The sequence below is a fragment of the Megalops cyprinoides genome, chromosome 10, assembly GCF_013368585.1.
Source record: "Megalops cyprinoides isolate fMegCyp1 chromosome 10, fMegCyp1.pri, whole genome shotgun sequence".
In the NCBI taxonomy this organism is placed as follows: Eukaryota; Metazoa; Chordata; class Actinopteri; order Elopiformes; family Megalopidae; genus Megalops; species Megalops cyprinoides.
In genome coordinates this window covers 13,864,549-13,883,289 of record NC_050592.1, presented here as the reverse complement: position 1 = coordinate 13,883,289, position 18,741 = coordinate 13,864,549, and the positions used below count along the sequence as shown (strand labels likewise).

At 39.3% G+C, this 18,741-nt stretch overlaps 1 protein-coding gene across 8 annotated transcripts in view; it reads left to right on the top strand.

The window, feature by feature from the left end:
* The window catches only part of syngap1b (synaptic Ras GTPase activating protein 1b), a 93,840-nt gene extending 78,374 nt beyond the window's left edge, over positions 1-15,466 (top strand). For 4 of the 8 annotated variants that reach the window (XM_036538016.1, XM_036538015.1, XM_036538014.1 and 1 more), the window contains 2 exons: positions 8,720-9,002; positions 13,881-14,005. In XM_036538016.1, the coding sequence (XP_036393909.1) occupies positions 8,720-9,002; positions 13,881-13,927 (330 nt within the window). In that variant the 3' untranslated portion in view covers positions 13,928-14,005. Of the gene's footprint in view, positions 1-3,192; positions 3,255-5,266; positions 5,322-8,719; positions 9,003-13,880 lie in introns of those variants that run through there. The other 4 variants (XM_036538019.1, XM_036538017.1, XM_036538018.1 and 1 more) reach the window with 4 other exon arrangements.
* Positions 15,467-18,741: the final 3,275 nt, after the last annotated feature.

The window sequence follows — 18,741 nt, the reverse complement described above, 5'->3', positions numbered from 1 at the left end:
CACTGTAATGGAACTTGTAATACAGCAAATTGCTGGACTTGCAAAGACTGCTTACGGGTAGGAAATTGTGCATGTGCTATCAGGCTGTGATACAGCTGGGTGATACAGTTTCAGTATGGAATACAGATCTTCCTTCCCTACAAAGTTAGGAGAGGGAGACTAGTACCAAGACAAACCTGAATGCAGAAGCTAAGCCTCATATAGCCAGAGATAAGGAGATTGTGTAGTGGTTAGCATTCTGTGGTAGCTATTCCAAAGTGTGTTAGAGGTGGAAAACAGCTACCATGAAGAGGAGATATGAACATGGTCAAAGAATTTAATGTACTCCTCAGCTTCATGTTTTGCTTTTTAATTTTTTTAAAATTACCATTCATGCAGTTCATTTGCGTGCCAAGGTGCGTGCAAAATGAATAGCAGTGTAATAAATTGGAGCAAAAATATGAAAGATTACATAAGTTGCCACCAATAATTTTTATGCTCGTTTTATATTCTACAACCACTTGTGCAAGCTCATGCTCCTATAATGTGTCTAAGGTCATTTTTGTGTCATTTTGTGGCATGGACTAGGCTGTGCTGCTCTCTGCCTGCTCTGAATTCATTAATGCACTCTGACCGGGTTTGGGGACTACACATTTGTGTGTCAACTGCATTATATCTAATGTGTCCTATGTGTGTGGATATGGATTCTCAGTAGTGTGTGCTTCCCAGGACTGTCTGTACATGTGTAAGAAGTCTGAACCCTGGGTGGGTAAGCAGGGTGAAGACACATCCACTTGCATCTCTGAGATTTGGCACAGCCTTTTTGCTTAACAGCCACAGATCCACAATACCCACACCGCCAGCCCTCAGCAGATTGCCTTGTTTGTGGCAGTGTATTTCATGTGCTGTGCTTTCCTTGTGGCTGAAATAACAGGTTATCAGTGGTGTGTTTAGTGGCTGGGCTCCTGGTGAATCACTCAACTTAAGCTTACCCTCATGGTCATGTGCAGTGTCTCCTCTCTGGTTGGTTGGCAAAGCCCATGTCTAAGCCATTCCTGGCAAATAAACTGACCTCCTTGTGATATATTTGGGTGTTTTTGAAAATCTCTGGCACACTAGAGTTTGCAATCCCTGTGAGCTGTAGCAAATAGCTCTGTGTTTTAAAGCATTTCAATTGCAGTGTGGAACAATAAGATAAAGAACTAGATATTTTTCATATAACAGCAGAATCGTATGTGTCATCACCATATCAACCCCTGAAAAACATGATAGCAGAGAAATAAAGGGTGAAATACATATGTAGTGATCCTCAGATATTTACTGCAGTAACTATGAATTCCTTTTATGTAGTCCATAGATGCTATATTAACTACAAGTGAGCATCCAGCAAGTTAAGTCTGAATGAGTCACAGAGGCAGATGTGACTAGGGTGTCGTTATTGGTAGATTGAATTCCTTTCTTTTACTCTTTTTCTTGTGGCATGTCCCAGTCTTTTTGTGAAAGTGGAACAACTGTTTCTCAGAAAAGAATTAAACTCTTATTCTCACAATAAGACACATAGTTCCATTTATGAGCCTTGGACACAAAGGAGAGAGAACAGAGAACTCTTCATCTGAAAACACTGAACTTTTCTCTGCTGAGTTGAGAAGCAGCACTTGATAGTTAATAAGATTTTCAGTTTATCTGATGCTTTATGCTCCTAGTTTGGATAGAGCCTTATGCATATGTGTGCTTTATTTGTTTAGCACTTCCATACAAAGTGGCTTACCTTTTAACATTACCTTTTACCCGTTCATGTACACAGCATTACCTGCTGAAGCCATTTGTATTAAGCATCTCTTAAGTTACAGCTGCACTATCCCACTTGGGATTGAACTGTTAATTCAGACATTTGAGAATTAATTACCAGTTCACAGGTACATTGTGTCATCATGCATTATATATGTGTCAATGCCGTGTTAGTCCACTTAATATTAAGGGTTACTGCAAGTTATTGCAGGCAATATATCAATGTACAGTAGATATCAAATTTAAATGGAGATTTTAGATTTTACCAGAAGTGAGGACTGCTACGAGGCAATCATAGATGTCAGAGCTCTGTTTGTGTAAAGAGCTTGTTTCATATGTCACCTTACTTGTGAAGGTAGAGGTTTTTATAATATACTACCGTATTATCTTATGATTATTTTCTGTCAATATTTCCTAGGGACAGTTTATGTGCTGTTTGCTCAGTTCAGCACAGATTTCTCACATTTTTGCAATTTAATAAGAATAAGAAGGTAGCATCGTGTAACACACAGCAAGTTGTCTAACGGACTGAAGTTCTTTTTATAACCATAGTGGGAGCAGTATAAAATAAGTGTGTCCTCTCACAACAAAAAAAACCTCATTGCATGTTTTCCATGGCAACTTTGTTTCTGTGGTTTGGATGGGTTTTGTGTGTGTGACTGTCATTATGTTCTCTGTTTGTGTTCTGTGTAGACTTTGCTGTTTTATGTGCCTGTGTGCTTCTCTCTTCTCCTGCTTAAATGCTGTTGTTTTGTGGTTTTGTCTGTCATCTTGTTGTTGATGGTTCGTGTTCATCGTTTGATAGTCTTTGATTATTTTAATGTTTGTATATCTGTGTTAGCCCTTTTTTTGTTTTAAATGAAGTTTCTATGTCATACTGCATGTGTTCTCTACCCTTCTTTCTCTCTTTCTCTCTCTCTGTTACTGCGAGTATATGTGTGTGTTCCTTGATAAACACAGATACTCATGTGCCACATTCAGAAGATCTAAGAGTGATTGTGGATGTGCCCAGTTGCAGTGTGTGCAAATGTGAATGACACATCAACAGCATGTAAATAGAGGCCAACTTACCACTATGTGTTGTAGGCCTTAACTTCAGCTGACCATCCTCAGGCATGCCAGCTTTGCAGTCAGTTCTTTTGGGCTAAGCAGCATGACTATCATTTGCTAGTTCTTTTCCAGGTCACATTTGTACTTTAGAAGGGTTTTTCTCTTTTTTTTTCTAATTTTTTACGTGTGCGGATTTATGTGCGGGTATGTATGAGTATGCGTGTCAGTTATTCTTGGCTTCAGACAATCCACAACTTCCCCATCCCCTCAGATCTTTCAACACAAGCACGTCGTCCACCCCCCCTCTCCCTGCTCCCTCTCTCTCTCTCTCTCTTTCTCCTCTCTGTGTTGATGAGATACGGTGATTTCTCTTAGGGGAGGCGGCAGTCCATCCTAGTGCAGCCCCGTCTCGCGCCCGTCCCACCTCGAGTACACAGGTAATATACAAATCAAGCATACACCCTGCTGCTACTTGCAAGCTCAGTAACCACATGCTGCCATGTTGTGACATGCACTGTATGCACATCTCTGTCCACATACTGCGATCCGCGGCTCATATTTACACACATTGACAGACCAAGGACAATCTGACCGACCCCAGAACTACAGATACCGGGGGGACCACCTGTTGCACCTATAGTTTAAGCTCAGCTCACTGTTTTTTAAAATCACATGTATCTGTCTGTGGTATCTAAAAAAATTAATATACCCTACAAAACCCTACAAATGTGGACATGCTATATGTAATATAAAGTTTTTTTTTCTTCAAGACTACAGAGTGTATTCATTTCTTACCAATTTACAGAAGCAGCAAGTATTCAGTGTTGATTAAATGTTTGAACTGTATCTTACCCATTACCTAAACAGAATACTGAGATCAATATTTATGCTGGAGCTGGAACATTCACTCGGAGCAGTCCAAAGATACACACCGATGCATTATCTTTACAAAAATCAACACTGACATGCTGACCCACCCACTGCAAAGGCTCAGTTCGAGGCCATTATCACACTGACTGGAGTGCAAATGTACAGACGGTCATGTTAGCATACACCAGCAGACGGATACGGAGACTTCCCATAAAGCTTTGTAGACGAATACAATTCAATTAATTAGTCCCTACAGACTGACAGACAGGGACTGTCACCATTAGAAAGAGGTGCAGCAAAAACTGACAGACACGACACAAATCTTAAAAACACTGACACAATTTTGACCTGAAAGACAGACAGCAACTTAGTTATATCCTCTCTCTTTCTCTTTCTCTCTCTCTCTCTCTCTCTCTCTCTCTCACACACACACACACACACACACACACACACACGCACACACACACACACATAGAAATTGTTATTACTTCACATCTCAGTTTTGGTCATTAATGCCCCCCATTTTAAATGTTAAAAACTAATTTGCTGTTTGATTTAGACTGAGCATTGGTTAACTGTCTTTTGTCAAATATTCATCTTAATTATAATGCTTGTGAATGTTTGATTAAAGTACTGGATCCAGGATGCCAAAATCTGAACCAGTTCTGAAAAAAAAAATCACTTAAATGGATCAATTGTTTTCAACAAAAATTTGTGGAATTAGAAAAATGCACAGGTATTATCAACCTGCAGGCTCACAGCAGCATCATTGCCTTACTTTTTTAGAAATTCAAAAACAGCATTAATAAGGTTAGAGTTGAAACACAAGATTCACAAAAAACCTACATAATTGTATTTTCAAAGTAAAAATGAAACTATTCTCTGGACTGTCTTCTAGTCATAGTCTGCATAACAAGAGACACATGCACACATGTAAACACAAGTGACTATCTGTGCACACATAATTAACACAATGGCACATATGCATAGAGGAGCACACAGACATATACAGATACACGTTGACATACAGTGCTACAATTTTTCTTTAAAAAGAGTATTACTGCCCTGTTTGTGACCATAAAATGTGTCATTAATTGCAGGCACATGAGCATACCCTTTTAATTTGGATCTCCTCCCCTCCGTTCCCCAAGATAGACTATGGGAAATATGGGAAATCTCCGTATCTAACACAATACCCTCCTACAAAGAGTACATTTATTTTGTGTGTGTATGTCTGTTGTTTGTGATGCCTTTGTTTCAGTATCAGTGTCTGTGTTGCCACATTGTGACTTTGACCAAGCATTTGTAAATGTGTAGGTAGACACTGAATTGTGTATGGAGTGTGTCAGCACAGTAGGGGTTGTATAATTACGTGAAGATGTCTGTGCTAGTGTACGCTAGGGTCTGCCATTATCCCTGATTATGTCCCTTTAAATAAGCAATAGCATTATGCATGTCAGTAGGTATTTAGAAGCTGGCTGCCTGTTTCTTCCTGACAGTGAAACAATGCAAGAAAATGTGCCATTTGAGCATTTCTGTCTTTGTCATTTGTCACATTGAATTCCCTCACATCTTAAAGTGAAATTTAAATTCCGGACTTGGAAAGGGGAGGGGAGCAATCAATGCTGACAAAAGTAAGACATGGGAAGATGGGTGAGGATCAGAATATCTGTGTGTCTGTCTCTGTATCTGTGTCACTAACCACACTCACATTGCACTCAGCACTGTAATACCACTGCAGTCTATGTGTTGTGAATGCTTCTGTGTGTAATGCCATTCCTGCACATTTTTACACAGTTTACAGGAGATCCACAGTCCCTGAATTCTGGGGTGCTGCAAGATGTCTGTCAATTCTGGATTTAATTTGGCAGGGGTGAAATCTTGTGGTATGTCGACTGGTCAATATGTCAGTTAATTGCAGTAGTTAGTAGGAATGTCAGCCATCTGATTATGCCTGTTAGTCAAGGAACCATAGAGACTATTCATCACTCAGACAGTGTCTTAATTGGACATTCAGTTGCATTGTGAGCTACTTATTTAGCATTTCCGTTATTCAGTTTTCTGTTCTGGTGAATTATTTCATGCATCACAGGGTCAGTCTTTCAACTGTACAGCAATTGAGTTGCTAAGTCACTCTCAGGCAGACAGATTAAGTCAGAAATGTCAGTCAGTTAAATGTATTATATGAAGGATGTTACTGCTGGTGATTGATATGGGGATGTAGTGTGCTCTTAGTAGCGCTAACTGACAGTGATCCAGACTGACAGACAAACACCTCTATGCCTCAGTGCCCATAGGCCTGTTCCTGTTGGTACAGTAGCACTGTAGGGAGTGGGGGTGTGCATCTCCAGGTAATTTTTAAGTGTTGAAACCCATGTGCTTCATAAGGTTCTGAGTGAGAAGAGAAAAGGTCTGCTGATCCAGTTCAACTCATCACTGGTTATACACTATTGGCAATGTGTGCACTGCATGAAACTCACTGAAATTGAAATCAATTTCAACAGTGTTAACCTATTTTTCTATGGGACACATACTGTATATTATTGACCTCTTTCTCTGCTGAGTGTAGATTGAAAAACCATCTGAACATATTCTCTCCTACCTTTCCTTCCCTGCAGTATTTCATTCAAACAGAATGGGGTCATTTTATGGGTTGTTAGCGATTTGAAAATGGCTTTGAATGTCCAAAAAATTGGTTTTTCATGTGAATGTCCAGTGGATGTTTGGATCTCTTGCATTAGGCAAGGTTTACATTCCAGATTTTCTCTTTTCATTTTTTTTTTTAGAAAATTATTTTTATTTAACATAATCCATAAAATACAGAAGATAACATAAATTTATTTTCTAACAGTGCATATTTCTAACAGCACTTTTAGACATTTAATGCCATATTTCAACATACATAAGACTGCACCGAATTAACCAAAATGTTTTCTTTCCCACTGCCTCAATACAGACTTCATTGAATTGGACTGGACATGACGGCTTGTACAATGAACTTGATTAGTTAATAACTGAAATCAGACTGGTATTGGCAATGACGTTACCCTACGCCATATGTAGGTAAGAATAGTGGTCAAGACCAAATAAAAACTTTGTCTCATCCACTAATCACAAATCACAACCCAGGACTTGTTTATGTTTGAGCAAAGCAAGGAAGACCGATTGAAAGAAGTTGCCAAAAGGTATGCCTCTGAATTTCTGATTAGTGGGTTGGACATAGTTTTGATTTGGTTTGAAGATAAGTTTTATAGAAACATAAGTCTCAGATACCATATAGTGTTAACATTTTATGTATATCTGTTTCAAGGTAAATTTCTCCACAGTATAACCCTTGCCACCTGTGTCAATACTATTATTTTATAGTATTACTATGTAGTATTTTTCATCTGTCATTTTAAAATGTAACCTCATTTAATAAAACAGTTTTCATTTGTTTACACCCTTGGCTAAGTTTGTATAATACTGTAAGACACCTAAGATTGCAGTGTATTTATGTGCATGAGACTAGTTCATTACATTAGTACATTAATGCTCTCAATGAACCCTTGACCAAACCTCAGGGGGGCATTAGCCTGATTCTGTGCAAATGAGCAAGTGTATTAATCAATATTACCCCAACAAACTCTGACTAAGAATAGGTTCAATAATATTTAATTGTGTACACTAGTGTAACCTTCATAACAGCAGTGATTATTATATCACTGTTACCATTATGATTTTGTGAGGACAATTTAAGATGACAATGTAAAGAAGCTCAGTGTAATGAAACCCATTGACCAAGCCTTATTTGACACCTTACATGTCACTGGACTGTTTTGACTTGTTTTGACATTCATCCATACTGACATACTAGTAGTTCATCCCGTGCTCTACAGCATCTTGAGAAGAGTACAGCACACACTGACCTGTTTGTCAACCCCAGATTTTTAATCCCTCCCATCCCTTTCTTTTTCTCTGTCCCCCCTTTCCCTCTTCTGCTCTCTCCATCTCTGTGGTTGTACTGCATTCCTCTGCTCTGTGACCCATTTATTTCTCCCCTTTGTTCTTCCTTTACCATCTATTTTCTTTATTTTTCTCATATTCTCCCTTGTTCTCTGTCCTCTACCTCTATGCTTTCCACCACCACAATACTGTTCTCCATCTCCATTGTCACACTTCAACCTCATCCGTTCATCACACTCAACTTCCCCCCACCAATCATCTCTCAACTTTACCCTCCAATCACCTCTCTACCTTACCCTCAAATCACCTTTCTATCTCACCATCCAATCCCATCTCACTTCCCCCCTCCAATAACTTCCATACTTTCAATCTCATTGTCTAATCGCCGTGTAACCACAACCTCCATTTGCCTCTCACCTGCATACTCCAAACAACTATTATCTGTCAACCTCATCCTTCAACCACCTTTCTACCTTACCCTCCAATCACTTCTTAACTTAACCCTCTGATCACTTCTCTACATACATTTCAATAACATCTTTCTACCTTACCACCCAATCCCCTTTCAACTTCACGTTCCCATCACCCCTCGCTCTTATCTTCTATTTACTTCTGGGCATCACCCTCCAATCTTCCACGACCCTGACTGTACAATCCCGTCGCTCACCTCAACTTGAACCTCTAATCACCTCTCTAACCTTACCTTTCAATCACCTTCTCTTCTCTCAACCTCACGCTACATTTACCTCTCTATGCCATGTGCCATTCTTTACTTGTGGATCTCCTTAATGTGGCAATTCCATTTTCTTTCCTTTTTCTATTACCACTGTTTATCTCCACCTCTTTTCCTCCTTCAACTCACCACTGCCCTGCTTTCCTGTATCTTTCCAACACTCACCATTTTTAAATCCACAATCTCTCTTTCCTACCCCCCATACTTTCACTCCATCTTTCCTCCTCTCATATCACTCTTTTTTGCCTCCTCTGCCCCCCCTCCCCCACCCCTCCTTTCCAACGCCCTTGGGATTTCCCCTCTCCCGACCCCTCGGCCCTTTCCCCCCTTCCCTCTCTGTCTCTGTCTTGCTAGGAGGAGCAGTTTTCCTCCCTGGGTTCTGCAGACCCCGGTGTGAATGCTGGAGGAGGAGGAATGACCATCGTTCCCGGCTCTGGAGCCTCTTCCTCGGGCGTCTCCTCTGCCAGCTCCCCTTGGAACGGAGTCCTCCCCCCACCCTTAACTCCTCCTCCTCTCCCCCCTCTTCGTCTGCACCCAAACCAGAATGGAGAGCTCGGCGGCAGCCAAACATCCTCCACAATGACAGCCGTCATGGCACATGGGACCACGGCAACAGCAAGATCAGGAGGGGGAGCAGGTCAATAACAGCCCCAATCAAATCAGAGAGAGAAGACAAAAATGACAACAATGGTCCCATGTCTTCATTCATTTTCTTCCTCTTTTTTTATGGAGGCAGAAAAAGTGGCATCCTTTTCCCTCTTGTTGTGCCCAAGACAGAGAGAGGGGAGATCAAGGGGGTGCACACACTATACACACTGCATATACACACATGAAAAGGGCTTTCCAATTGACCTGATCTCACCAGAATGTGTTTTTTTTCATGGTCAAATTGGTCTTTGGTCAGTGTCTGTGTTGCAGGACAGGATAATGGTCCCTTCTTTTGAACTCCTTGGATATCATGGGGTCCTCTTATGTGCTACCTGGGGCAATTAGGTCAAAGTAGTACTGATCTGCCAAATAAGCAATATGGGCTAAATGAAACTACATTATTTTGTGACTTTTCTGTTCTGTATGTTTTGTGTTATTGAGTGGGATTTGCTGTCAGGACATTAACTTGAAACTATGGCGTATGTTTCAAGGGTTAAAACAGCTGCCAGTGAAGGCAAAATGCCTGTATGAGTCAGTGCAGTCAGAGAGCTGCAATCTCCCTGTTTACTGTGGTTGCTCTGCTTGTGTTATCCCATGATTCCTTGGGTAAAGAAGGGGGACACATTCCTGTCCTGAAAATGCCAGCTCTCAGATTCCATTGTTTGAGACATAGTCATGTGGTCTAGCGTTCTCAGTGCCTTTCAGTACCTTCTAACAGGGTTTTCAAATAAAAAGCAGTGATGATGTTGTGATTGAGAGTTAACGACCATGGTTTACCGACACAGGGTAAATAGAAATCCAGGAGACTATTCGGTGAATAGAAAGCTGTCTAATGATGAGAGTGATGTTTTTAACTTAGTGCAGTTTAGGGTCCTTGGGAAGGAGAATATAGCTTGAGTTGATGGATTTCACCCTCCAAACACCTTCAGAAAACTCTGATGATCTCAAATGGTAAATAAGGACTGGACTTCACTAACTGGACTGGACTTGTGCAAAGTTTTCTCTTCTCAATCTCAGAACCAATATGTGATGAACTGGTGCTACCTAAACATACAGTGCCATTTCCAACATGAATCTCATAGTTCCGCCGCTCCCATGCATTTATGTCTGTCTAGCTGTCTTTCTCCCTCTGTCTCTTTCACATGCTGTACAAGGTTGTTATTTCAATGTTTGAATGTAACCTCATTGTAAGTGTTCAGTTTGTGTGTGTGTGTGTGTGTGTGTGTGGCAGGGTGGATATATGCATGCATGCTGTGCGTACTGTATGATGGGGTGAGGCTGTGTGTTTGGTTATTGTAAGTGTCATGTGTTTACCTCTGTCAAGTCAAAACTATGCTTTTACCAAAATAGGTTCAAGGACATAGAAAAACAAATAATTCTCATAAAGTACAGTGTCAGGTAAAATTATAAAATTTAGAGTGTTTATAACTTAAGTCTTTCCACTTATTTAGTTAGCAACACAAACTGATTCCTATTTTCCTGATATCGCCATCCAAGCCTGCTGGAATGTAGCAAGGGCAGGCTTTCTTTGCAAAACCATTACCCATAGGGCCAGTTGTTAAGCTTCAGATTTTTTTGTGCTTACTCTGACCTCTGTCTCATATCTTTGAGCCCTTCTTTAAAGCAAACAACAGTGAAGAATAGAACAAGGTGTAAAAAGTGTGTCATAAACAGTTGAATCACACTTTTACAGAAACACTCAGACTACAATGTGGCTGACATGGTTGTTGTCATGTCCAGTTGTACCTTAACCATTACAAGACCTTATTCAGTGTAAATAGGAGTGCAATCCGTGAGCGCACAGTGTAAGATAGAGAAACTTGGTTGCTCAAGCATCTTTGACAATGAGAATCATGTTATAGTCATTCGCTGAGGAAAGAAAGAATAAGTTTATCCTTTACCAAAGAATCTGAATTTCCCAAGACTGGTATGTTGATGTTTTCATTAGATGTATCACAGCAAAAGAAGTCCCTTGAGGACAAACCCCTTCCTCCATTTTTGAAAAGTGAAAGTGAATGCGTTCAGGGTGTGTGAAGCACCTTGTAGCATCCCCTGGCCTAAATGAAGACTTCCCTTGGTCAGATCTGAGATGGGACATCTTCAGTGAGAACAATGTGGCTGCTGAAAATGGTGCTAGAGGGCCTGAGAGTGACCCCAAATCAAATCAGTGCAATGACTGAGGCTCTAATGTAGTGATTGAGGAAAAAAAAACATGCTGTAGCACTATGCTATTGCCTTTCAAATATTAGACTGATATTAGACTGATTCAGAATTCCCTCTTGGTTGGTTGGGGTTAGGGTGGTTACCCCTGAAGGCTAAATCAAATTCCAAAACTTACTGTCCCAATCTGGCCACCTAATAATCCTACCGTCCTCCCCAGACGGTGCTACAGGTAAATGCTAGAGATGAGAAATATGAATAAGGGCTTTAGGATCTGACAAATGGTGCTGTACCCCCTCAAGGACTTATTACTCAAGATTGCCTTCGACAGAGCATGTCATTCAGTGTTGTTCTTTGTTGTTGTCGCAACTGTATTTATGTGCAGTACATCACAGTCTGCATTTGGAGATGGGTCTGAGTTTGTACTTAATCTGTGGCACTTTCCCTTAAACCATATGCAAAATGATGTGCACATGTGTCAGAGTACCTATATATTTATATATAAATATATATATATATTGTTATACTAATAAGGCCATGTACATGGTAGGCTTTTGATGTGATTTTCAACTGGAGCAATTGTGGTTAATCTGTCCTGCCTGAGGTTATGGGAGCTATGCCACCCCCAACTAAGGACATATACCGCACATTATTTGGTTAAAAAACTTAGCTATAGGTGTATATTTCACACAAGACATTTATATGAACTGATGTTTTGTAGGCCCATATGAAGACATGGGATGGGCAAACTTTGCATCAGTGATCCTGAAATTCCTGTTATATCACAGAGCAAAATATATTCTTAACAGCTGGAATTGGGAAGTGATATTTGCATTGTGGACTCTGTAGAACTGAGCCAAATGATTCATAAACCATCCAAATGAAGAGTAAAAGCGGAATTTTGGTTTAAAAACTCTTGACTGATCTTCAAACCATGTCAAGCTCATGTGCTATGTTTATGTCAGATCATTTGGAGAACTAGTTCTTTCTAGAGTATTTAGTTCTGCAAAGTAATTAGCATTGTGGGCAGATCAATTTAGGGGCTGCACCCCAGAAAAATATGTGCTGAGAAAGAATTGACATTTTAAAATAATTCAAAAGATTATGACATTCATTGAACTGAAGTGTTTCCACACAGTACACATAACAGTATCCATCAGTAAATGTGTTCGGATGGAAAGTAAATATAGCAGAACAAAAAATACAATAAGGAAGCACAATGATAACCTGTCATCAAATGTCACAAGCTGCTTACTACTACAACATTGCAAAAATAAGTTGCCAAATTTTTACATCTTACATTAAGTCGCAGAATAGCAAAGCTATGACGTATAGTTATGTAGTATAGGATTATAGTTTCATGTTTCAAAGAAGGCCTTAACCCAAAATTAATTTACACGTGATACAACGTGCGCCATACATTGTACAATATTGCTCCATTTGCGACTTGCCATAAAACTTAGGGACTTCAATTATCCCTTCAAATATGACACTAATTTGTATATTCAATGTGTTTATGAATAGCAGGCCTGAAATGTGACAATAACTGTTATGACTTCACAGCTAAATCATAATTACAGTTTAAAGAACATAGGGCTATTAATATATTTATTTGACTTTCCCAATCTCGTGCAGTCCATTGGACATAGTGCGCTTTACTTTATGGGTCTATCTGAGGACATAGTGAATAATGTTTGGCTGTTTGATTCCACTGCAAGAAGTATATCTTTGGCTTGCCCTAAGTGCCAGATTAAATAACAAAATTAAGCAAAGCATAGATTGTGTTTATTTACACAAGATTGTGAATTTGGTATGCCCTGAAATAAATGGGAAGTCTGGTGTGAGAAGTGAAAACCAACTTAATATTGCCATTTAGTTGCAAGAAATTACACTGAAGTTAGATTGAATCTTTTCCTAAATCTCCTATTTCTAGCTACACTAGTTATACAGTTGTGTTGATGTTTACATAATGAGCCATACTAGCTCCTCAATTGTATGTGATTCAGCACATCATTGAGAGTGGCAGGCATGTTACTGCTGCAGTATACAGATAGGTCTTAGTAAAGGTGTGTGCCTTGTCATGCTGAAGGCTGTAGTCAGATTACACCAGCTGTTCTATGTGAAAATGTGTAAAGTTAGCCTTGCACAGCTAACATTTTAGGTGATGGTTGCCCTGTTGGTTTTAAGGGTTGCTAGAACTGTTGGAAGTGTTTGTTTTTTTCCTGCCATGCCTTTCAGATCTATTGCACAACAGTGGCATCTGATTGTAATTTGGTCAAGAGTAAGGAAAGAGGATTAATTAATCATTAAACACTGAGGCCCAAAATATGGTATACTATTGTAACCAATACACTATTAATTGAAAAATGACATTTTTTCCCCATTAAGTAGTAAGCATAGAAAGCCTGTTGGTTATATGTCTTAATCCACAATTAGTCGAGACATGGTCCACAGGGTTAATGATTGTTAAATGTGCATTGCCATGAATATACCTCAGAGATACAGAATTGAGAGACTCAGGTAAACAATCAATTGCCTCAGAGCTGAACACAGGCTGACAAGACATTAGTCCACACTGAACACACACAGAGTGACTGTCATAGGGCAGTTGTTCCATCAGTCGTAGGATCAGTAGCCATGATTGGACACCACTTCATCGAACACCTCCCCCCTCCTTCTCTCTCTGTCTCCCTTTTTCTCCCTCCAGCCATTCACAAAGCGTCGAGGAAGCCAATCTGGAACCTGATTGGTTGATGCAGAGTGGGCAGACCTCAGATTGGCCCGGCCTTAATCCAGGAGCCCACCCTTACAATCCGATTGGCTGACAGAGGGGGAAAGCGGGACAAGGGATGAGCACAACTCCTGTCCCCGCCACACCCTGGATGCTCCAGAGTCACGGATGATCCCGCAGGAAGCTGTGTCATTGGAGGATTCAAATTGAAGTGGGCATCCCTCCCTTACCTATGCTCTCTCTCTGATTGGGTGATTGGCAAGACTTTTTGTATTAGATACCTATTGTTGGATATTTAGTTTCTTCAAGGACTATGAGCCATTCTCTGCCTAAATGTTGTGATGGCCCAATAATTACAAGAAGAACGGCTTCCTGGTTGGCAGTGTGTTGAACCTATTGTGTTGTCAGTTTTATGGGAAATACGAAGAAATATATAACAGAGAGAGATATTTGGGATAAAACACAATGCTTTGCTCCATTTTCATTATATTCTTTCTTTCAGTCCCAGCTGTTTTCCTTATTTCTCTCCCTCCATCTGTAATTCAGCCTTATTTGTTGTAACTGTCCTCCTCATTTCTCTTCCTAACACTCTTCTGTGGTTTTTTCCTGATCATTTCCCTGTTTACACATCCATCTGCTCCTCTCCTCATTGGCTTTCCACACTCCATTTTCTCATATCCAGTATCCTTAATCCCATCTCTCTCTCTCTCATTTATTTTTACTTTCTTCCAATCCCACTGTAAGTAATTTAGTCTTTGCTTTATCTCTCTCTATCTTTGAGAGGAAATATATTAAATATGCACTGCCTCAATTCAACAGAAACTGATTTAAATAAATCTGGCTCCAACGGAAAACTTGGAAGCTGGAAGTAATGGACAAAATACAATGATTTCTTTTTTATCGTTATAATATCTTGTTCTACTAGAACACTAACTAGTCATAAGGACACCCAATGCAGATAATTACTTCTTGATAATGCTAAGGAACTCTAATAAGAAATGATCCTTTTTTTAAAACAAAACAAAAAAAAAATCAGCTCACTTCTCTTGTGACAATCTTTTGGGACATTTTCATTTTGTGGAAGTTCATTTTCCCTGGATTTAAATGAAATGCAAAACTTGTTATACCTGCTCCCCCATCTTCAACGATTTGGACGTTGCCGTGACTCGTACCCCTTCTTCCCTTCCACTCTATCCAGCTGTCTGACGGAGAGACAGGTGGATCGGTTTTCTTGACAATCGCTGTGGAGCTCTTCATTCGCGGACGATCAGAGAACATCCTCTCCTTTGACACTTAGTTACCTTATCTGCCCCTTACTAATTTGTTTTTGTTGCATCTTGATAAGATATGCTCAGCTGGGCAGCTACTGTAGCTGGGTAATCAGTTGATCAGTGCAATGATAGGACGGCGGTTTGCAACTGGGTTTATGTTCCCTCCAGTTTTATTTCCCTGTGTGGACTTTGCTGAAATGGGGGTTTGATATTCCTCCGATTCTCTCTTATTTTCACCACTGGGAAAAAAAGAGATCAAAAATGAAGAGAGAGAGATTTAAGTTGAATTTGTTTGAGTGAATGTATGTGTGTGTATATACGGTGTGTATATTCTTTGTGTATATACGGGATGTGTGTGTATATAAGGTATGTCTATGTGTATATACAGTTTGTTTGTATGTGTGCGGTCAGTGAAAGTGTGTATATACAGAGTGTGTGTTTTTTCCCCTCTCTTTTCCCGCTATCTCTTTATCTCTGAACGTGTGCATGTTGAAAAACAGGGTGAAATATCTCTACACGGCAGGGACGCTGGGAGACAGACAGTTTCAAAGAGACAACCTAAAGGACAGGCGTCCTGAAAGCATGTTCCATACTTACACTGATCATACAAGCAGAGGAAAACTCTGTCTAATTACATGCATACTATCTCAACCACAGACAGACAGACACAGACACACACACACACACACACACACACACACAGACATACATCTCCTTCCGTCACTCTCTCTTACACTCATTTTGTCACTGACAGAGGCATTTTAGAGTGATTTTGATGTGACCTAGCAATGTCTGTATATAGAGTATAACAATATTTCCAGTTATCACCATCTTCATTACTATTATTAATTCCTATTAGTATTATGATTCTTCCTGGTTTGTTGATCTTCAGTTATGTTTCTGAATTATGTGTTTGCTGGGGTTGTACTTCAGATTTATTTAACTTATTTATACAGATAGCCCTCTTCTTTTTCAGATCTTGCTCCCCGAAATCTGCCCCTCATAGCTCTTCACATTTTGTTATGCTGGATTTCAGTTTGTACAGATCAACTTGTTAGCTGCTAAGCAACTCCTCTGTACAATTACCTCCCCTCCCCCCCAACCTTTTTTGCAATCCTGTCTTTTTACATGTACAGAGTCCCCTGTAAATCCTGATGCCATTTTGTAACTGCTCTTAATCATACAAATCATATGCCACGCCTCCAGAAACCACACCCCCTGCTCCTGCCCCTTGACAAGCCATAACCTCCCCGACCCCTCTCTTTTTGTTGGTTTTTAAACGGACAGACATTCGGGGACTGACCTTGTGTACATGTCAATGGAAAGAGTGAATATTGAAGTGTGCATTGCACTGTAAATGGATTTGTTATGAATGTGGATATTCGGATTATTATAATAATAATGATTAATATTGTTATTATTATTGTTACTTTAATTTATTGAACAATTTCTTTGAGATGGTCCATGCTTATTTCTTCATTTTCTTTTTGAATAAGCAGGAGTTTATATTTTTCAGGTGGGAGAATCCTGGAGATAGAAATAAATTAATAATTGAATAAGTAAATAAATAAACAAATAATTAAATTCCTAACTTCACATGTGATATGAACATTTTTACTAGCTGTACTGTACTGTCAAGCTCTGTGGTAAAGAGATATTGCAAGTGGCTTACAAAATAGTTAATGAGCTAATAATGCAATGCAATAATGTTTTGTATCAGGCATTACATTTTACTCTCTGAGATCTCGCATGGGAGGACACAGGTGAATGGTGCAAATGCAACCGAATAGACAGAATGTTGAATCGAATCCAGAGACATGTTGAACTCAAGGGGGAATAACTGGCTGTCTATCAGTACATATAGTATGAAATGAGTCTTATACAGCACATAGATTTAAAATAGCTGATGCCAAATTAATTCTCATATTGATTTGTTATTCCTCTTAAAAGGGTATGTCCTTTAACCATAACAGTACACAGTTGTTGTGACAGGTTTATACTACATAACACTGTCAACCATGAGCAGGCAATGAAATTGAACGTTGAAAAAGTAACTTTAAATATGATTGTTTTGAATCGTTTTTCATCTCATCGTTGTTTTGGTAGATATTACCCATAGGTAACTGGTTCTTTTTTACTTCATTGAATCTAACACTCTCATGCCCCTAACATTAAAAGTCCAAAAAATAAACAGTAATCAGTGTTTGGCCTCTTCTTGGGCCAAAGTGGGCTTTTTTTACCGTGTGTGGTTAATAAATGAATCTACTTTTCTCAACAGAATTTAAATTGCTCACAATTACCTCTGAAAAGTGACCTATTGTATAAGAGGCAATCCATTGGTAGAGTTGAAATATACTCAGTAAACCCAATAAACCTGCAATTATACTTAAATGGGTCTAAAGAAGCAATGATGGGGAAACATTTGGTTCTAATGTGTTGAACGTAAGGTCATTCCTATAGCTTTGAACATGAAGTAAACATGAAGTAATAAAGAACCAGCCTCTGATGAGTGAACATTACTAAAAATGGTCAGCATGTTACAAATCCAAACAGATTACAGACAGTGTTATATTTCTTAACATTGTATTTCTTATTTGTTGCTCATCAGCTGACACTGCTGTATAGACACTGCTGAAGTTTTTGTTCCAGCAATAATGTAGTCATAACAAATGTTGATAACGTACAGTAAGTAACTCCAAAAAAGATTTACAGCTACATGGTCAACTGTATTTTCTGTGAATGAAGGAGATTTTTTACTGTAATAACTCCCGTTGTCACTCCTGTGTCAACTTGTGTTTTTGTACACACAGAGGACTACTGCTAATTCAGGTAAGGCAATTGCTATTTCTCCATAGATGGTTGAAATATTGCACAATGTGGGGGTCATGATGTGTTTTCTCTTGGGACTCAGTCCCTTCCATGACATTATAATGCATCGCACATCATAAAGACACTCTAACCACTGTCTGGGACTGGTTTTGCATTAAGCTCTGAGACAGCAACTTGCTACGACTCACACAATGTAGGTCTAGTTAAAAACATTTCAAATGTGGATGTGAGTCAGACTCTATTGTTCCAGACATTGGAACATTGTAAAAATATATTTCCCACATACCAAAATAAATTACTTTTGAAAAAGCTAGCTTTCTCTGTTAAGCATTTCACTTTAATTAGCTAACCACTTAAATATGTCATCCAAAATGTCTGCATACAAAAGTATTTTCATGATAGTAAAAAATGGAAAAATTGAATTTAATTACAGTGTATAATCCATATAAAAATCACTGCAGGAAACAAAGGGATGTTTCCATACTGGTTAGTGATGAATAGAATAATGTCAATCTTCACCTAATGTTCAGTTTTGATTTTGATGATTGTGAAGGCATTTCAAGTAGGATCATCTGTCAACATGCTATTGTGAATGCTATAGTTTGGTTAGGCACTCCTCCTATTCCTTTGGCTGCATTACTGCATATTAGGTTTCAGCTATGCTGGAGTCAAGTCTTAACAGTAGATAATACAGACTATAGAAAAAAAGCTCAACAAAAAACAGGTGCCGTACACAT